A 22,883-nucleotide genomic window follows, 5' to 3' on the forward strand; every position below is an offset into this window, starting at 1 on the left:
TAATGTGCATGCACCCTTAGAGTGCACGGCTGGATGCTTTCAGTCACTGCTACCTGTTTTTTGTACTGGAACCTGAGGCGGCCTCTGTGTGAACTTACCCTTATAGTCTATGGGGTCCGTGCGCTTTCACTGCACACCACTTGCCAATACGTTCGGTAGTCTGTTTGGGGGGGAGGGGTCCCCATGCGGACTCCCCCATACAGATTACTGACACAGATATGAACAAGGCCTGAACTGACCCGACAAGCTGAATTGAGTTAAGCAGAGCTGCGCTCCAGCCTCATAAATACAACTGTGTATTACCACAGATCCTTGTATGTGATCACAGCTCCTATTCCTGTCTGGTGTCTGTCAGTGTGGTCTGGTCCAGCGGTGGGCCGCCGTAAGCCCTCACCATACTGAGTCCTATTAGCGGTTTCAGTGGCCTACGAAAAGGGATCGAGAAGTCATTCACAAATATCGTCTGTGAAATCCTTTGTCCTTTCCTTCAGTAGCCTCAGCGGTCTAAGGACTGGATTTCACAGACGACATTTGTGAATGACTTCTCGATCCCTTTTCGTAGGCCACTGTGCGATGACTTCCATTGCAACTAGCCCCCGGGAGCAGCAGGACCAGCCCGTGGTGGGAAACACTGGAGCATCGGCAACCGTTATATTTTTTGTTTTGTTTTGTTCACCTTCCCCTCTGTATCCTGAACAAACCCTGTAACGGCCGTCACACGACTGCATTACATTTACTGTATATGAATGGGGGCTACTCACCTGTCGGATTTTTTGACGGCGTGTTTTAGCAGACTGTCAAGAACTAGGTCACGTTCTATTTTTGTTAATTTTCACAGATCTCTCAAATGTCTGAAGGATCTGTGAAACCGGGGGACCCGGAGTGTTTTATAGCACATTTGTGTGAATGTAACCTCACTGTAGGACTGTGCTCTTCCAAATATTCCAGCTTGGGTTGAGCAATCGGGATCGGGAAAGATCGGATCCTTATCGGCGATCGTGCAAATTTCACGATTGCGATTGGCTAGAAAATGATCGAAAATCGGATTTTAAAAACGATCTTGAAATCTCAACATAGGCTCAACCCCACTCATAGCTGCACCATGCGACATATATTCTATATATAATTTTTTTCTTTTTTTTTTTTTTGTAGATTGTGAGCCCCACATAGAGCTCACAATGTACATTTTTCCCTATCAGTATGTCTTTTTTTTTTGGAATATGGGATGGAAATCCATGCAAACACGGGGAGAACGTACAAACTCCTTGCAGATGGTTTTTTGCCCATGGCGGGATTTGAACACCAGGACTCCAGCACTGCAAGGCTGCAGTACTAACCACTGAGCCACCGTGTGGCCCCACTATACATAATTTTTTTCTGTAGTAATAATTAACCTATTGTTATCCCGGATCTACATCAGCCTCCACATTTTCTGTAAAATCCACAAAGAACCTTTCTAATAAGGGCAAGGGCAGGAACGGAGATTGTTTTATTATAATAAGAATAATGAACCCGGGAAAATGTATTTAGTATTTATTTAGTTCCTTGTTATTCTGTAGCTGCTGCGGATTGTGCGTTACATTGCAGAAGATCTTCCCGTCCGAGCTTTGTAGCAGGATTGTTCTCTCCGTTATTAATAGTGAGCCCTCCTTATAGTGTGGATTGTTTTATTTTCTCGTGTTTGAGCGCCCTCTGCTGGTAACTTTGTAGTATAACATTATAGGGATAGACTAACGCAGGGGTAGGGAACCTTCGGCTCTCCAGCTGCTGTGAAACTACAACTCCCAGCATGCTCCATTCACTTCCATGAACAGCAGAGTGGAAGTTGTGGTTTTGCAACAGCTGGAGAGCCGAACGTTCCCTAACCCTGGACTAAAGCATCGGTAGAAAGATTTACTTTGATTCACCCTTTAAGGACGCAGCGTAGTTTGGGTGTTAAGGTTTGGCGACTTTTTGCATATTTTTTTTGCATCTTCTAAAATGAGTATTTTTCTGTTGCTGTAGCCAGATGAAGGTAGTCCGTGAAAAAAAACCACTTAGAGCATAACTTTTTGCATTCTGTTTTTATGGCGCTCACTCTGCAGTTTTATTATCTTTTACCTTGTTTTACTACATAAAGCACCATTTTGCAAAAATAAACAATTTACTTGAACGCAATGTATTCTACTATCCAAAAGATGTGTTGCTGTAGGAGATGGTGAGGGCTCCTTCTTTGTGGGGAAAGGTTGTAATTTTCATTGGTACCATTTTCTGGTCTGGACAACTTTTTGATCGCTTAAATTTCTGCGTCTACCGTGCATGATAAATTGACGTCGTTTTTGGATAGTCCAGACTTAGGCGCCTATGCCTAGACCTTGTTTAATTTTTTGTTTACATTAATTTTTGCAAAAACTTTTTATAACTTTTTAGAATTTTTTTCATTAGAACTTTAGAAACAGATAATAACAAAGATGCAAAAAGAGCAGGACTTGTAACCAGGGCGCACAAAAATACCTTGAGGCAAGATAGAAGTACATTAGAAGTGATACAATGCAAAAATAGAGGTCTACACGGATCCATAGGGTGCAAAGTACATCAAGGGGAGACATGAGACTAGAAACAAGAAGGTAGGGAGGGAAAGACTCATGTTTATTTTTAACATTTTGTTTTTACTGTCCACAAGGGGACTTTATCCCAGGATCACTTGATCCCCTGTACAATATACTGCAATGCAAGGGTTAGCACTGTAGCCTTGCAGCGCTGGAGTCCTGGGTTTGAATCCTGCTAGGAACAACATCTGCAAGAGTGTGTATGTTCTCCCTGTATTTGCATGGATTTCCTCCCATTCTACAAGGACATACTGATAGGGAAATAAATGTACATTGTGATCTCTCTATGGGGCTCATAATCTATATTAAAAATAAATAATATGTGTGTGTGTATATATATATATATATATATATATATATATATATATATATATATATATATATATATATATATGTACTGCCATACGTCTTCATTGTAGTGAATAGTACAAAGACTCTGTTTATATAATAGGGAATAGGTAATTGGTTGCCCCCCCTGCACACAATCTCTCTGCAGGGGATCCCAAAGGAGTAAAATGCGTAACACCCCCTCCAACCAACCGCATCCCATGCATTGCTCAGGGCACCTAGGGCAGGAATCCGCCGCAGTCCGAATATTTTTGGTTTTTCATGTTGTTGCCGAATTCTTAACTGCATTAAAGGGGACAGAAAAAAGTGCCGTATGTATAGCAAGAGAGCCGGAGGGTAAAGGTATGCCGAAAATCTTATCAGTCTATATCAGCAGCTCGGGACGGGATTCTTCACATTTTTGCACAAAAATATTTGGAACGGATCCATATTTGTGGAAGACGGAAATGTCAATCTTGTCTGACTGATCTCTTTTTAGAAATGAGGATATATACAGTACTTGGAATCCCCATTCTGGAGCCCCCAAACCATCCTAGTACCTGTCCTGGTGTTACAGGAATGACACAGCTAGATTGTCCATAGACAAAAATGGCGCTGTTTTTGATAAAAGCCTTCCTGTTTTCCTTATCTCAGACAATCCCTTTAAGGCCAAAATTGTTTGTGCCCTCAGACATACATGTCTCTTTGGATTAGGTTCACCTTCATTGCAGTCCATTGCTCTCATCCATCAGGGTGCTCTGACTGTATCGGTCATTCTATGGGTGTTTAAATCTGTTGCGGTGATTCTCTGACGGGTAAAAGCAACAAACTGTGATTATGGTAAAGTGACGATAGCCTTGGGCTCGGATCACAACTGCGTTCGGGTTTCTGTTTGGGGAGTCCACTTGGGGACCCGTGAACGGAAACCTATACGCATTAAAAAGCGGGTACCTGAGAAATCTGGGGACCCCATAGACTATAATGGGGTCCATGTGGTTTCTGCACGAAATATGCAGAGAGAAAATTCCTGCAAGCAGCGGTTTTCTCTCCACATGTTTGGTGCGGAAACCACACGGACCCCATTATAGTCTTCTCTATGGGGTCCACGGGTTTCCTGAAGGGAACTGCTTTTTAATGTGTATAGGTTTCAGTTCGGGCGGGTCCCCAAGCAGACTCCCCAAACAAAAACCAGAATGCAGATGTGAACCGGGTCTTAAAGGGAATGTGTCACCAGAAATGTAACTATTTATTTATGGTAAACTTAGGGTCTGTTCACACTAGTGTTCGGGGATTCTGATTTACAATTCAAGCAGGACTTTTCTCACTGCCGATTTCAGTCTATGGGGTCTGCGGGTTTATGTGAGTGACCGCTTTTTCAGCAGATAGGGCTTCTATTTTTCAGGTTCCAAACACGAACGCTAGTGTGAACCTAGTTTTATTTTTATAATAATTTTTTTTCAAATTTTCAATGTAATATCTTTATTTTATTTTCTATTTAAAGCACTAAACCCTGTAATTTTCACTGTGACCACTAAGCCTAATAATATACTAGCATTTGCCTATTCCTTAGGCTTGTGCTTTGCAGCAGATACGTTCTTTGCAGTATATCACAGATAGGATTACAATAGAAGATAACACCCCCGGACCCATCCTCGCATCCACTACTGACAATAGATGATGTCACACCTTATCTCCTCCCCCGGCACTGAGCATGACCTCAATGAGTCGGCTCCAGGCTATTGCTGTCTACGGCCATGACTGTGCTGTAAAGCAGATCACTAAATGCTGTTATCAGTGCCTACGAATAGCTCAGGCAAGATGGCCGCCCCATAAATTCCCTTTAATACCAAGACTACCTTTACATGGTGTCTGATATTGCGGCGCTTTCCTTGGAGTGACCTTATTGTATGAGGACATCTTGTCTTCCCTGTGACTTCATGATTCTTCCGGATATGTCTCGGGCTGGTGATCTTATTAAGGACTCTCTCATCGCTCAGACTTCCTCGTGTCGCCGGGTTTATGAGCGCGCTCACTTCTATTCTCGAGTGCAGGATTTATGGTCGGACTAAACAAAAACTTTTGCATACTTTATACCGTGCCGGAGCCGGCCGATCACGCAGAAGGTCTCTTTCATTTTGATAGTAGATATTTCTTCTAAGAAAGAGTCTCCGCAGGCGACAGATAGATGGCAGGCAATGGATGGATGTGCGGCCCCGCGAATAATCTTCTCATTAAAATGGCGCAGTGACCTTGGGATCGGCTTCATGCACATTGGTTTTTCTGCCCCGCTGATTATTATTGTAAATGATCAATATACCCAGAGACATATCACAGGACGCGACATAATGTTCCCTCCAGCGACCTGCCCTTGTACAGTGAGGACGCGGCCCGATGAAAGATTACACAGCCAGCTGCTCTTAAAGGAGAACTCTACGTGTAGTGCGGGGTTAGATGATAGCGATTAGCGGTTAGTTGTCCTCAGATTGGAAGGAAATGAAATAAATCAATAGATATGAAATAGATAATGGATAGAAGTGAGATAGATAGGAGATAGATAGATAGATAGATAGATAGATAGATAGATAGATAGATAGATAGATAGATAGATAGGAGATAGATAGATAAGAGGTAGATAGATAGATAGATAGATAGATAGATAGATAGATAAATAGATAGGAGATAGATAGATAGATAGGAGATAGATAGATAGGAGATAGATAGATAGATAGATAGATAGATAGATAGATAGATAGATAGGAGATAGATAGATAGGAGATAGACAGATAGATAGGAGATAGACAGATAGATAGATAGATAGATAGATAGATAGATAGATAGATAGATAGGAGATAGATAGATAGATAGATAGATAGATAGATAGATAGGAGATAGATAGATAGATAGATAGATAGATAGATAGATAGATAGATAGATAGGAGATAGATAGATAGATAGATAGATAGATAGATAGATAGATAGGAGATAGATAGATAGATAGGAGATAGATAGATAGATAGATAGATAGATAGGAGATAGATAGATAGATAGATAGATAGATAGATAGATAGATAGGAGATAGATAGATAGATAGGAGATAGATAGATAGATAGATAGATAGGAGATAGATAGATAGATAGATAGATAGATAGATAGATAGATAGGAGATAGATAGATAGATAGGAGATAGATAGATAGATAGATAGATAGATAGGAGATAGATAAATAGATAGATAGAGAGATAGATAGATAGATAGATAGATAGATAGATAGATAGGAGATAGATAGATAGATAGATAGATAATATTCTACCCTCCAGCAGCCACCAGTAGGGGGAGCTCAGGACATTCTAATACAGAGCTCCAAATCCTCAGGCTAGACACTGACATAATGAACCATATCTACAGTCACCACTAGTGGAGCCCTGGAGTTCAACTTAATGGTAGTACTCAGTAGGAAACTGAGCTCCTCCTGGTGGTGGCTGCAGGGAGCCAGAATGTTAGATGGAGATAGATAGATAGATAGATAGATAGATAGATAGATAGATAGGAGATAGATAGATAGATAGATAGATAGATAGGAGATAGATAGATAGCTAGATAGATAGATAGATAGGAGATAGATAGATAGATAGATAGATAGATAGATAGGAGATATATAGATAGATATTACTTGTTACTATTTATATTTCTATATCTTTACTTAATTTCCTTTATTCTTCTTTTCAGCTCCCAAAGAGAATGAAGAGCGAGTATTCAGAGAGCGAGTCGGCCCCCGGAAGAGGCAGGGAGCCGTGCGACGTCGGGTTCATCAAGTAAACGGGCACAAGTTTATGGCCACCTACCTTAGACAACCTACGTATTGTTCACACTGCAGAGATTTTATATGGTGAGATGGATGATATCTCGGATTATTCATTTATAACACATTTGTATTGTCTCTTCTACTGCACAGAAGTATCGATGGCTCCTCATATTGTAGGGACTTGGTAGGTGAATGTCTTTGTCATCCATGGGCAGGCACGGGGGCCGGTGGGTCAGGGGGCCCTATCATCTCACCATCTGCTCCGCCATTTAACCCTATGGATGTCATGATCAACACAGAGGCCAATTCTTTGATTTATTGATTGGGAATCCCTGTAATGTTACCTAAATTTTCCGTCAATTTTTGATTTTCTGGCATCACTTGTGTCATTAATAAATTACTTTATTAATTGATTTTCACTCCTTATAAACAATGCCTTGTCGCTAAAAATTCTACCCCCCCCCATCATTGTATCGTCCCTGTCGGGCCGGGCTCCACAATGTGTCCTATAAATATAGAAGTTGCCGCATTTCCTATTTTGTGACCTGACCTATAGGAGCGCCGAACGCCGCCATTGTCTGCGCTAGTGAATGGGATTCTTCTTGCTGCAGCTTCCTCTCAGTATCTCGGGTCAGGACCAGGAAGGGGGTGCAAGTGTCTAAGGGCAGAGGGGTCTTTGAGAAAATCCCCCGGGACCTTGTTCTACAAATCCTCTCTTTTTATGTCGACTTTTATTCTTGGGGTTTCCTGAATCTGGTGATTCACTATTTTTGTTTGCAGAAGCTGAAACTCTACAACTGTCACCTACATCTGTTTCCTAGCAAATGAAACCCAGACATGTGCCTGAATATAGTAAATTCTTCGTGGGGTTTCCTGTGAGCGGCGTACAGATCGCTTGACATGTCTATTTTAGTAAAGGCTTGCATTCCTTCTAAAATAATCCTTGCATCAATTCTAAAAGTCTGTTCCTCAGTTATTACTCCTGGAAATATTGCTAGTTAATTGATTAATGGCCTCATTCTGTGCACTGTTAGCCTCTTATCTACAACCTAGCGGTGCTAATAGAGGAGAATGTAGCAGCTGCAATTATTTGAGTGTCTTTTTCTTCCTAGACTAATATGGAGAAAGTAATTCAGCCTGAGGAATGAAAAAAAAACAGATTTCTTTAATAAGATATATTATAAAGTTTCTTATATTCACCTGTGCTATTCATGTATACACTTTAATCTACACTAAATCAGTTACTATATAATAACTTTGGTGCTAGGGTTCTTATTACTTATCTGTTTAACCTCTCTCTCTCTTCTGGAATCTTCCCATCCTCCTTCATGCTGTTATAACCCCGCTATTGAATAAATCCTCCCTGGACCCATCCTGTGCTAACTATCGGCCCGTCTCTAACCTCCCCTTCATCTCTAAAGTCTTGGAACGCCTGGTTTATTCTCGGGTTAATCCGCTATCTCTCTGCTAACTCTCTGCTTGACCCCTTACAATCTGGTTTCCGCGCTCTGCACTCTACTGAAACGGCTCTCACAAAAGTCTCCAATGATCTCCTAATGGCTAAATCCAATGGTGACTTCTCTCTTCTTATTCTTCTGGACCTCTCTGCAGCTTTTGACACTGTTGACCATCATCTCCTCCTCACTATGCTCCGCTCAGTCGGCCTCAATGACACTGCGCTCTCCTGGTTCTCCTCTTATCTCTCAGACCGCACTTTCAGTGTATCATTTGCGGGCTCTGTTTCCTCCCCTCTTTCCCTTGCTGTTGGGGTTCCTCAGGGCTCGGTCCTAGGCACCCTGCTCTTTTCTCTCTACACAGCCCCCATTGGACCAGATTTGGCTTCAGGTACCATCTTTATGCTGATGACACCCAATTATACACATCTTCCCGTGACATCACCCCTGTACTCATACAGAACACCAGTGACTGTCTCTCTGCTGTCTCTAATATCATGTCCTCGCTCTATCTGAAACTAAATCTCTCCAAGACTGAATTACTACTGTTTCCACCATCTAATAGATCTGTCCCTGATATATCCATTGCAGTCTCAGGCCTTACTATAACTCCTAGGTAGTATGGCCGCTGCCTCGGGGTGATGTTTGACGCAGACCTTTCCTTCACCCCTCATATTGAATCACTCGCACGTTCATGTCACCTCCACCTCAAAAACATCTCCAGAATACGCCCTTTCCTTACCAGAGATACACTAAAGACACTTATTGTCTCTCTGATTCATTCTCGCCTTGAGTACTGTAACTCCTTACTAATCGGTCTTCCCCTCACTAAACTCTCCCCTCTACAATCTATTCTGAATGCAACGGTCAGGCTCATCTATCAGTCTAGACGCTACAGCGATGCCTCCGGTCTGTGCCAGTCGCTACATTGGCTGCCTATTTATTATAGAATAAAATATAAAGTTATCACCCTCCCCCACAAGGCTCTCCATAATGCCGCACCTCCCTACATTTCCTCCCTCATCTCTGTCTACCGCCCAACCTTGCTCTCCATTCACTCAATACATCCTCTATTATCAGAACCTCCCCCGCTCGTATACAAGACTTCTCCCGAGCTGCACCACTTCTCTGGAATGCTCTACCCCGGACAATCAGAAAGACGCATCTTATCAGACAAGCCTATCACAATGTCTAACGTAAATCCTTCCTAATGTAAACCCTTCCGTACTATAATTAGAATCCCCAAAATTTATCCCTCCTCTGTCCCCGCTCCCACATTTCCCCACATGATATGAGGCCATTTCAGGCTAACTCCATAGGTCCAAGCTCCATCCACATGTTACAGGACACGACTGGTGACGGCTCATAAAGTTTTATATTTGTGTAATGACAGTCACCTCTATTACAGAAGTGTCTGACCCCTGTATAAGCAATGCCGCCCCTGCTACCTCTTGTGTCACCCCCTCTACCTCATAGATTGTAAGCTCTTGTGAGCAGGGCCCTCAGTCCCATTGTGTGACATGACTTTCTTTGTAATGTATCTTTCTGTCTGTATCTGAACCCTACAAATTGTACAGCGCTGCGGAATATGTTGGCGCTATAGAAATAAAATTTATTATTATTATTATTATTATTCCGTCTTTAATTCTCTATTACATAACATTTTGTATAAGTTCTGTAATGATAGAATAGGATTTTCTTCCACAACAATGTAGTAACACTTCCCTTATCTCCTTATAGATCTGTAACCAGTCCTGTCTTATCAGAAATCCAGATGTAGCAGAGCTAACCCGAACGTCTGCAATGGGTTAAACTGTTGCAGCGAGATATCTGATCACAGAAAATTACAAAAACCAATAAAAGTTATTGGGAAAATATGATTTCATTGCTTTTTTGTTGCCTTCTGTGATCAGATATCTCGCTGCAGCTGTTTAACCAATTGCAGACGTTCGGGTTAGCTCTGCTACATCTGTATATCAGTATTGTGATTATGTAACAAGGTAATATTTTTTTTCTTATTTGCAGGGGCGTTATAGGGAAACAGGGTTACCAATGTCAAGGTAAGTTTATATATGTTACTTATCTATACACTGTATCTGTCTGTTTTTTATCTATTTTTCTAACAATCTATTAAGTTTATCTAGTGTCATATACTGTAACTATCTATCTATCTATCTATCTATCTATCTATCTATCTATCTATCTATCTATCTCCTATCTATTTGTCTCCTATCTATCTATCTATCTATCTATCTATCTATCTATCTCCTATCTATCTATCTATCTATCTATCTATCTCCTATCTATCTATCTATCTATCTATCTATCTATCTATCTCCTATCTATCTATCTATCTATCTATCTATCTATCTATCTATCTATCTCCTATCTATCTATCTATCTATCTATCTATCTATCTCCTATCTATCTATCTATCTATCTATCTATCTATCTCCTATCTATCTATCTATCTATCTATCTATCTATCTATCTTTCTATCTATCTTTCTATCTATCTTTTTATCTATCTATCTATCTATCTATCTATCTATCTATCTATCTATCTATCTATCTAATGTTCAGTGCACGTATTGGGAGTTGCTGGGAATTCTTGCCTCATCTGTGTAATCTTGTTCTGGTTTGAGACAAGAACAGGGTGGAAAATGTTAGTGTCTGCCAGTTTTTCTTTCTCATGCTCCGTATTCGGTATCTTATCTCCACCCGCTCTTCCCTGTGTTTGGCCTTTATATGTTTTATCTGTGTATTCGGTAGATCTGTCAGTCACGGCTTACACTTACAGTCTCTGGCACGGGGTATATTCACATTCTGTACATGATCTGTGTCCTGTCTTGTCTGGCACCATTGCTGTATCCCTGTGATATGTTACATGCTCATCGGAGGAAATATTACATTGACATCTGTGCTCTGGTCTGTGACATCTCATATGTTCTTTCTTCCTCTGTCTTCATTGTATGTTAGATCCCGTGCACACGGCTGAGCTTCTGATGTGGGGTCTTGTTTGCAGCGGAGTGCATGCACCTCCCGAGGAAAATCAGCATCGTCTTAAGGATGTTTAATAAGACATTCCTCTATTTCCTCTATTATACACTGTAACAATTATCGATACTAAATCTGACCTAGACCCCAAACCCTGTGCTGTGCTGAATCTCTCCTGTATCCAAGTCGCATCACGAAGGGTAGACTGAGTGGAGATACCCGATACCAGAACGCACAAAATATAAATGATTTGGTGACTTCCTGCTCTACCACTAGAGGGAGCTCACTCTCTGCATAGTTAAAGGGGACCTTTCACCAGCTCCAACTCTTTGCATCCTTTAATAGCCGCCACTCAACTGATTCTATCCCAGTTGGATGTTTTTCTCTAGCCCCCACCTTTCCTGAGCAATCGATGTTCTTATTATTAGCACCCAGTATACTATTTAGGCTCTCTATTGTTAGGTGGGCGGTCCTGGTCTGGAGGAAATAGTCTGAGACCGCCCACCTGACAGTACAGAGCATATTGAATGCTGAGGCTACCGGTAACTGCACTAATTGCTCAGGAACGGTGGGGGACTAGGGATAAAATTCCAACTGTGCCGAAGTGAGGGGAGCAGCACCTATTGACGGGTGCAAAGAGTCGGAATTGGTGGAGGTGATGAAAGGTTCTTCTCTTCAAAATGTTGGAAACCAGGATAAAACCTGATGGCTCGGGGCCACACGGTGGCTCAGTGGTTAGCACTGCAGCCTTGCAGCGCTGGGTCCTGGTGTTCAAATGCCACCAAGGGCATAAAACCATCTGCAAGGAGTTTGTATGTTCTCCCCGTGTTTGCATGGATTTCCATCCCATATTCCAAAAAAGACATAATGATAGGGAAAAATGTACATTGTGAGCTCTATGTGGGGCTGACAATCTACATTAAAAAAAAAAAAAAAAAAGCAAAACAAAAAAAACAAAAAACCTGATGGCTCGCAGTCAGTGGGGCTGTTTGGATCCTTCTTTCAATTAATCCAACAATGCAACAGTTCCATTAGAACATCCGTATCCATTACAAAAATAAAAACCACCATAATGCAAGTGTGAACAGAGCCTAAACCTTCTTATTGTTTTATCGCCCCCTAGTTTGCACTTGCGTAGTTCACAAGAGATGCCACGAGCTTATAATCACGAAGTGCGCCGGCCTGAAGAAACAGGAAACTCCCGACGAGGTAAATATTTGGATTCAGAAAGTTTCCGCTTTGTTTGAAGAGATCTGTGATATTCCGTCTCCTCCATCTTATGGTTATTCCTGGTTCTGTATTATATATTTGGTGTATAGACTCCATGCACATCAATTGTTTTTCCATCTGTTTAGCTAATCTAAGATAAGTGAATGGATGGATATTGGTTTGTGTCCGGTTTTTGCACCCATTGAACATATCAGCTAAACTGATAGAACAAAACGTGGTCTGAATGGAGCCTTACCTTGACCTGAGCCTCTTACCAGAGCTCAGCTTCTCTCCTCTATCATATAACCCTATATATCACACAGCTCAGCTTCTCTCCTCTATCCTATAACCCTATATATCACACAGCTCAGCTTCTCTCCTCTATCCTATAACCCTATATATCACACAGCTCAGCTTCTCTCTTCTATCATATAACCCTATATATCACACAGCTCAGCTTCTCTCCTCTATCCTATAACCCTATATATCACACAGCTCAGCTTCTCTCCTCTATCATATAACCCTATATATCACAGGGCTCAGCTTCTCTCCTCTATCCTATAACCCTATATATCACACAGCTCAGCTTCTCTCCTCTATCATATAACCCTATATATCACAGGGCTCAGCTTCTCTCCTCTATCATATAACCCTATATATCACACAGCTCAGCTTCTCTCCTCTATCATATAACCCTGTATATCACAGAGCTCAGCTTCTCTCCTCTATCCTATAACCCTATATATCACACAGCTCAGCTTCTCTCCTCTATCATATACCCTATATATCACACAGCTCAGCTTCTCTCCTCTATCATATACCCCTATATATCACACAGCTCAGCTTCTCTCCTCTATCATATAACCCTATATATCACACAGCTCAGCTTCTCTCCTCTATCATATACCCCTATATATCACACAGCTCAGCTTCTCTCCTCTATCCTATACCCCTATATATCACACAGCTCAGCTTCTCTCCTCTATCATATACCCCTATATATCACACAGCTCAGCTTCTCTCCTCTACCATATAACCTATATATCACACAGCTCAGCTTCTCTCCTCTATCATATAACCCTATACACTCACCGGCCACTTTATTAGGTACACCATGCTAGTAACGGGTTGGACCCCCTTTTGCCTTCAGAACTGCCTCAATTCTTCGTGGCATAGATACAACAAGGTGCTGGAAGCATTCCTCAGAGATTTTGGTCCATATTGACATGATGGCATCACACAGTTGCAGTCGCAGATTTGTCGGCTGCACATCCATGATGCGAATCTCCCGTTCCACCACATCCCAAAGATGCTCCTCTATTGGATTGAGATCTGGTGACTGTGGAGGCCATTGGAGTACAGTGAACTCATTGTCATGTTCAAGAAACCAGTCTGAGATGATTCCAGCTTTATGACATGGCATTGCATTATCCTGCTGAAAGTAGCCATCAGATGTTGGGGACATTGTGGTCATAAAGGGATGGACATGGTCAGCAACAATACTCAGGTAGGCTTTGGCGTTGCAACGATGCTCAATTGGTACCAAGGGGCCCAAAGAGTGCCAAGAAAATATTCCCCACACCATGACACCACCACCACCAGCCTGAACCGTTACCGATACAAGGCAGGATGGATCCATGCTTTCATGTTGTTGACGCCAAATTCTGACCCTACCATCCGAATGTCGCAGCAGAAATCGAGACTCATCAGACCAGGCAACGTTTTTCCAATCTTCAATTGTCCAATTTCGATGAGCTTGTGCAAATTGTAGCCTCAGTTTCCTGTTCTTAGCTGAAAGGAGTGGCACCCGGTGTGGTCTTCTGCTGCTGTAGCCCATCTGTAGCCTCAAAGTTGGACGTACTGTGCGGCGTTCAGAGATGCTCTTCTGGCTACCTTGGTTGTAACGGGTGGCTATTTGAGTCACTGTTGCCTTTCTATCAGCTCGAACCAGTCTGGCCATTCTCCTCTGACCTCTGGCATCAACAACGCATTTCCGCCCCCCACAGAACTGCCGCTCACTGGATGTTTTTTCTTTTTCGGACCATTCTCTGTAAACCCTGGAGATGGTTGTGCGTGAAAATCCCAGTAGATCAGCAGTTTCTGAAATACTCAGACCAGCCCTTCTGGCACCAACAACCATGCCACGTTCAAAGGCACTCAAATCACCTTTCTTCCCCATACTGATGCTCGGTTTGAACTGCAGGAGATTGTCTTGACCATGTCTACATGCCTAAATGCACTGAGTTGCCGCCATGTGATTGGCTGATTAGAAATTAAGTGTTAACGAGCAGTTGGACAGGTGTACCTAATAAAGTGGCCGGTGAGTGTATATCACAGAGCTCAGCTTCTCTCCTCTATCCTATACCCCTATATATCACACAGCTCAGCTTCTCTCCTCTATCATATAACCCTATATATCACAGAGCTCAGCTTCTCTCCTCTATCATATAACCCTATATATCACAGAGCTCAGCTTCTCTCCTCTATCATATAACCCTATATATCACACAGCTCAGCTTCTCTCCTCTATCATATAACCCTATATATCACAGAGCTCAGTTTCTCTCCTCTATCATATAACCCTATATATCACACAGCTCAGCTTCTCTCCTCTATCCTATAACCCTATATATCACAGAGCTCAGCTTCTCTCCTCTATCATATAACCCTATATATCACACAGCTCAGCTTCTCTCCTCTATTATATAACCCTATATATCGCAGAGCTCAGCTTCTCTCGTCTATCATATAACCCTATATATCACACAGCTCAGCTTCTCTCCTCTAATATATAACCCTATATATCACAGAGCTCAGCTTCTCTCCTCTATCATATACCCCTATATATCACACAGCTCAGCTTCTCTCCTCTATCATATAACCCTATATATCACACAGCTCAGCTTCTCTCCTCTATCATATAACCCTATATATCACACAGCTCAGCTTCTCTCCTCTATCGTATAACCCTATATATCACACAGCTCAGCTTCTCTCCTCTATCCTATAACCCTATATATCACAGAGCTCAGCTTCTCTCCTCTATCATATAACCCTATATATCACACAGCTCAGCTTCTCTCCTCTATTATATAACCCTATATATCGCAGAGCTCAGCTTCTCTCCTCTATCATATAACCCTATATATCACACAGCTCAGCTTCTCTCCTCTATCATATAACCCTATATATCACAGAGCTCAGCTTCTCTCCCCCAATCATATAACCCTATATATCACAGAGCTCAGCTTCTCTCCTCTAATATATAACCCTATATATCACTGAGCTCAGCTTCTCTCCTCTATCATATAACCCTATATATCACACAGCTCAGCTTCTCTCCTCTATCCTATACCCCTATATATCACGCAGCTCAGCTGCTCTCCTCTATCATATATTCCTATATATCACACAGCTCAGCTTCTCTCCTCTAATATATAACCCTATATATCACGCAGCTCAGCTTCTCTCCTCTATCCTATAACCCTATATATCACACAGCTCAGCTTCTCTCCTCTATCATATACCCCTATATATCACACAGCTCAGCTTCTCTCCTCTATCATATAACCCTATATATCACAGAGCTCAGCTTCTCTCCTCTATCATATAACCCTATATATCACACAGCTCAGCTTCTCTCCTCTATTATATAACCCTATATATCGCAGAGCTCAGCTTCTCTCGTCTATCATATAACCCTATATATCACAGAGCTCAGCTTCTCTCCCCCAATCATATAACCCTATATATCACAGAGCTCAGCTTCTCTCCTCTAATATATAACCCTATATATCACTGAGCTCAGCTTCTCTCCTCTATCATATAACCCTATATATCACACAGCTCAGCTTCTCTCCTCTATCCTATACCCCTATATATCACACAGCTCAGCTTCTCTCCTCTATCATATAACCCTATATATCACAGAGCTCAGCTTCTCTCCTCTATCATATAACCCTATATATCACACAGCTCAGCTTCTCTCCTCTAATATATAACCCTATATATCACAGAGCTCAGCTTCTCTCCTCTATCATATACCCCTATATATCACACAGCTCAGCTTCTCTCCTCTATCATATAACCCTATATATCACACAGCTCAGCTTCTCTCCTCTATCGTATAACCCTATATATCACACAGCTCAGCTTCTCTCCTCTATCCTATAACCCTATATATCACAGAGCTCAGCTTCTCTCCTCTATCATATAACCCTATATATCACACAGCTCAGCTTCTCTCCTCTATTATATAACCCTATATATCGCAGAGCTCAGCTTCTCTCCTCTATCATATAACCCTATATATCACACAGCTCAGCTTCTCTCCTCTAATATATTACCCTATATATCACAGAGCTCAGCTTCTCTCCTCTATCATATAACCCTATATATCACAGAGCTCAGCTTCTCTCCCCCAATCATATAACCCTATATATCACAGAGCTCAGCTTCTCTCCTCTAATATATAACCCTATATATCACTGAGCTCAGCTTCTCTCCTCTATCATATAACCCTATATATCACACAGCTCAGCTTCTCTCCTCTATCCTATACCCCTATATATCACGCAGCTCAGCTGCTCTCCTCTATCATATATTCCTATATATCACACAGCTCAGCTTCTCTCCTCTAATATATAACCCTATATATCACGCAGCTCAGCTTCTCTCCTCTATCCTATAACCCTATATATCACACAGCTCAGCTTCTCTCCTCTATCATATAACCCTATATATCACACAGCTCAGCTTCTCTCCTCTATCATATAACCCTATATATCACAGAGCTCAGCTTCTCTCCTCTATCCTATAACCCTATATATCACACAGCTCAGCTTCTCTCCTCTATCATATAACCCTATATATCACACAGCTCAGCTTCTCTCCTCTATCATATAACCCTATATATCACAGAGCTCAGCTTCTCTCCTCTATCATATAACCCTATATATTACGTATATCCCTATAGTGGCCATATGGACAATGTCCATGATGCTTTTTGACTAAAAACCCGATACTGATGACTATTACATTTTTTGCTCAGAATATTGAATGTGAAAGGTGTATCCTATTAATATTATAAATGTGAAAGTTTGTGGGTTTGTGTGTTTGGATGTTCGGATGTTTGTTCCTCAATCACGGAAAATCCGCTCCACCGATTTGGCTGAAATTTTCCACAAACATAGTTAATACACCCGATTGCGCAATAGGCTACTTTTCGTCACAATAGCGCACATACGTTTGTGCCAGGACCCCCACAAACCCCAAACTCACACCACCATCTCTGCAATCTCACACACTTTGGACCATAGCAAGCCCCAAAATTCATATTGCCCTCTGCAGCCTCGCCCCTAACCCCACACAATCACATATACATATACTTTACCACTTTGCCCCTCACCTTAACGCTACTCCAGGAGGCGCTCTTTAACGCTCCGGAGCAGCCATGTTTGCCAACCCCCACCGCTCTGACAATCCGCGACACCACCCACCCATGTCAATACCCCTAGGCGGTCTAATAAATGCAAAAAAAAAAAGTTAACAAAAAGTAAAAAAATATAAAAAAATAAATAAAAAGGATTAAAAATTCAAATCACCCCCCTTTCCCTAGAACACATATAAAAGTAGTTAAAAACTGTGAAACACATACATGTTAGGTATCCCCACGTCCGAAATCGCCCGCTCTACAAAGCTATACAAATATTTTTCCTGTTCAGTAAACGCCGTAGCGGGAAAAATGGTCAAAAGTGCCAAACCGCCATTTTTTCACTGTTTTGAGTCTGATAAAAAATTGAATAAAAAGTGATCAAAGCAATAACATTTCCCGAAAATGGTAGAACTACAAAGTACACCCGGTCCCGCAAAAAAAGACGCCGTACACATCCCCGTACACGGACGTATAAAAAAGTTACGGCTGTCAGAATATGGCGACTTTTCAAAAAATAATTTTTTAACACAGTTTGGGATTTTTTTAAGGGGTCAAAATGTAAATAAAACCATATAAATTTGGTATCCCCGGAATCGTAACGAAACACAGAATACAGGGGACATGTCATTTTGGTTGCACAGTGAACGCCGTAAAACCAAAGCCCGTAAGAAAGTCGCAGAAATGCATTTTTTCTTCAAATCCACCCCATTCTGAATTTTTCCCCTGCTTCCCAGTACATGATATAGAATAAATAATGGTGGCATCATGAAGAAAAATTTGTCCCGCAAAAATTAAGACCTCATATGGCTCTGGGAGCGGAGAAATAAAAAAGTTATGGGGTTTAGAAGGAGGGGAGTCAAAAACGAAAATCCAAAAATGCCATCGGCGGGAAAGGGTTAACTTCAAATACCTCTGTCCCAAAGTCACTATGTAAAGTTTCTCACAACACCGAATATATAGCAGCTCTAATACAAAGTAACTGCAACACAAAAGTCTCACGTATTCTCTAAATTATAGCAAAAACAAGATACAAAGTTACATTTCATATCCCATACCTTATACACAGTACAAAAACCTTACCCGCGCCTGTATATACCCACTGCTACAATCACCGCAGACGAAGTCGCGGGTAACAGCTAGTACATACATATATACATACATACAGTCCTATGAAAAAGTTTGGGCACCCCTATTAATCTTAATCATTTTTAGTTCTAAATATTTTGGTATTTGCAACAGCCATTTCAGTTTGATATATCTAATAACTGATGGACACAGTAATATTTCAGGATTGAAATGAGGTTTATTGTAATAACAGAAAATGTGCAATATGCATTAAACCAAAATTTGACCGGTGCAAAAGTATGGGCACCTCAACAGAAAAGTGACATTAATATTTAGTACATCCTCCTTTTGCAAAGATAACAGCCTCTAGTCGCTTCCTGTAGCTTTTAATCAGTTCCTGGATCCTGGATAAAGGTATTTTGGACAAACAATTCAAGTTCAGTTAAGTTAGATGGTCGCCGAGCATGGACAGCCCGCTTCCAATCATCCCACAGATGTTCAATGATATTCAGGTCTGGGGACAGGGCCATTCCAGAACATTGTAATTGTTCCTCTGCATGAATGCCTGAGGATTTGGAGCGGTGTTTTGGATCATTGTCTTGCTGAAATCTCCATCCCCGGCGTAACTTCAACTTCGTCACTGATTCTTGAACATTATTCTCAAGAATCTGCTGATACTGAGTGGAATCCATGCGACCCTCAACTTTAACAAGATTCCCGGTGCCGGCATTGGCCACACAGCCCCAAAGCATGATGGAACCTCCACCAAATTTTACAGTGGGTAGCAAGTGTTTTTCTTGGAATGCTGTTTCTTTTTGGACGCCATGCATAACGCCTTTTTTTATAACCAAACAACTCAATTTTTGTTTCCAAAATGAAGCTGCCTTGTCCAAATGTGCTTTTTCATACCTCAGGCAACTCTGTTTGTGGCGTACGTGCAGAAACGGCTTCTTTCTCATCACTCTCCCATACAGCTTCTATTTGTGCAAAGTGCGCTGTATTGTTGACCGATGCACAGTGACACCATCTGCAGCAAGATGATGCTGCAGCTCTTTGGAGGTGGTCTGTGGATTGTCCTTGACTGTTCTCACCATTCTTCTTCTCTGCCTTTCTGATATTTTTCTTGGCCTGCCACTTCTGGGCTTAACAAGAACTGTCCCTGTGCTCTTCCATTTCCTTACTATGTTCCTCACAGTGGAAACTGACAGGTTAAATCTCTGAGACAACGTTTTGTATCCTTCCCCTGAACAACTATGTTGAACAATCTTTGTTTTCAGATCATTTGAGAGCGGGCTGTCCATGTTCGGCGACCATCAAACTTAACTGAACTTGAATTGTTTTGTAGAAAGAAATGGTCCAAAATACCTTCATCCAGGATCCAGGAACTGATTAAAAGCTACAGGAAGCGACTAGAGGCTGTTATCTTTGCAAAAGGAGGATGTACTAAATATTAATGTCACTTTTCTGTTGAGGTGCCCATACTTTTGCACCGGTCAAATTTTGGTTTAATGCATATTGCACATTTTCTGTTAGTACAATAAACCTCATTTCAATCCTGAAATATTACTGTGTCCATCAGTTATTAGATATATCAGACTGAAATGGCTGCTGCAAACACCAAAATATTTACAACTAAAAATGATTAAGATTAATAGGGGTGCCCAAACTTTTTCATAGGACTGTATATACATACATTCATACATACATATATACATATATCCATACATATATACATACATACACACACACGTACATACAGAAGATGGATATTATACAAGATTCCAGTATGGAAAATTTCTTATTATGAAAAATGTGAATGTGGACAAATTCTCTATAATATCCCGGGCTGATCTGTACGGACTAAAACCTGAAATCTAATCACTGTACAAATCATTGTGTCATGTCATTTCTATGTGGTTGTGATGATGTTACAGAGAATGATATTTGTATGAAATTGATGGGGTTTTTTTTGTCATCTTTCCATAGGTCGGCTCGCAACGTTTTAGTGTCAATATGCCTCACAAGTTTAGTATCCACAATTACAAGGTCCCCACGTTTTGTGATCACTGTGGTTCATTATTATGGGGTCTTATGAGGCAAGGTTTACAATGCAAAGGTGAGAAAAGTATCAAAAATGTCCCATGATACAAACTTGTTATAGCGCCCCCTGGTGGTCTACTGATTCCTTCTCTGAACGTCCACCAAAGTCAGTGCTCTAGTGCACAAGTAGGACCTTACCAGTTTAGTATATGTTTTAGTTCTCCTGTAATCTGTGGGAGATCCCCTGACGTTTATTCCCCCTACAGCTCCCCCGCAGGTTAAATAAAGTACTGCACACTTCTGATTGAAATCAATGGACTGCACTAAGGAATTGGGTCCTCCAACAATAAGTATGTCTGTATTATAGGAACACTCCTACACATAAAGGGAGAGATTCTGATCATAACAATATATTACAGAATGGCTATTTATATATTTCCGTTGCCATAGAAATGCCGACAGGGTATTAAACGTTTTGCGGTAAATCGCTATGGAAGAAAATTTCAGCTGTGTCTAATAGGCGTGCCGCAGATAATGTATCTGAAAGGCTACGAAACGTTCCTGCTGTTATTTTATACATATTATTTTTTAGGATTTTTCATTTTTGTTTACCTGAGTGGCCACTAGAGGGCGATGTAGTAATGGAGTTGATACCGTTGGATTTCAATAGATTTCAATTAAATGGAATTTCTTAAACCTGTCCGAAATTCAGGCGCTTTTTGGTGTATTTGCTTTTTCAGCTGTGTAGACCCTGCAAAATTTTGAGCAATTGGTCCTAAGATTGTAACCCCCGACTATCAGACCTCTAGAGTATAATGACTGCCTATGGCCTAGTGAGAATATCTCTATAATGTAGTTCTATGGCAGTGGCTTGGGCTACAGAAGTATATACATTGTATACAGCATTTCTCATACACTCTATATTCTCATCTTCATTCTTTGTCCCTGTTTCCCCAGTTTGTAAAATGAATGTACATAGACGCTGTGAATCTAATGTAGCACCAAACTGTGGAGTGGATTCTCGAGGGATTGCGAAAGTCCTGGCCGACCTGGGAGTGACACCGGATAAAATCACAGCCGCAGGCCAAAGGAGGAAAAAGGTGCGTCTGATATTTAGTGTAATCAGTCTATAGTCACCAGGACATGTCTGGAGATATGTGGGACCCCCCAATATGGGGAGGAGGGGAATCTGCTACATACGTAAATGTGTGGCCGGCTCATGTCCCCCAACATCTTCTCTGTACTGGGATAAGAAGGCTCCGAGGTCACCTCTGCCTAAAACAGACCTGTCACACCTCGGACCTATCTCCTAGTTTGTATGATGATTCGATGCTTAACTAATAGTCATAAAATTTCCCCTTTCTTTCCTTAGGCTGAGGCCCCATGTTGCAGAAACGTAACTTTTTTGTTGCAGATTTTGTTGCAGTTTTTGAGCCAAAGCCAAACATGGATACAAAAGGAATGAAAACTATAAAAGAAGTTCTTATACTTTTACCTTCTCTTGAATCCACTCCTGGTCTTAGCTCAAATATCTGCAACAAAAAAAGCTGCATTTCCGCAAAGTGGGGCTTTAGCCGTAGTCGTCCCTTGTTCGTTTTCTTCTCCGCATGGCCCAGACCTCCATAACAACGTCTCCCAGTCTCACCTCCTCTCTGCAGAACATCCAGACCTCTTAGGATCCTCACTGTCCCATCTCCAAATTCACTCACCCACATGGCAATAATTCCCCACCTTTTGTGTCCACCCTTCAAGCCCCCACCTTTGTCCGTGTTCCTATTAGCGCCCCCTGTGGTAACCAACGGAATCAAACGAAAAGCCGCTGCGATCGCTGTGGCCATGGCTGTTCTTCTGCTGTCCTTCGTTGTGATTGACAACTGGGTGTTGCCATTCCTGTTGTCAAAGGGGCGTGTTTCTGTGCAGTCTAGTACTGACAGCACCGATTGGATCGTATCAGACTAACTGCAAACTG

The 22,883-nt window shown here is 41.5% G+C and overlaps 1 protein-coding gene across 1 annotated transcript in view; it reads left to right on the forward strand.

The window, feature by feature from the left end:
- PRKCE (protein kinase C epsilon) overlaps positions 1 to 22,883 on the forward strand; it is a 273,352-nt gene that overhangs the window by 145,951 nt on the left and 104,518 nt on the right. The window contains exons 3-7 of the mRNA XM_075267024.1: positions 6,641 to 6,800; positions 10,196 to 10,230; positions 12,290 to 12,375; positions 20,861 to 20,990; positions 21,872 to 22,014. Coding sequence (XP_075123125.1) covers positions 6,641 to 6,800; positions 10,196 to 10,230; positions 12,290 to 12,375; positions 20,861 to 20,990; positions 21,872 to 22,014 — 554 coding nt within the window. The remainder of the gene's footprint in view (positions 1 to 6,640; positions 6,801 to 10,195; positions 10,231 to 12,289; positions 12,376 to 20,860; positions 20,991 to 21,871; positions 22,015 to 22,883) is intronic.

This window comes from Leptodactylus fuscus, chromosome 3 (genome assembly GCF_031893055.1).
Source record: "Leptodactylus fuscus isolate aLepFus1 chromosome 3, aLepFus1.hap2, whole genome shotgun sequence".
Taxonomy (NCBI): domain Eukaryota; kingdom Metazoa; phylum Chordata; class Amphibia; order Anura; family Leptodactylidae; genus Leptodactylus; species Leptodactylus fuscus.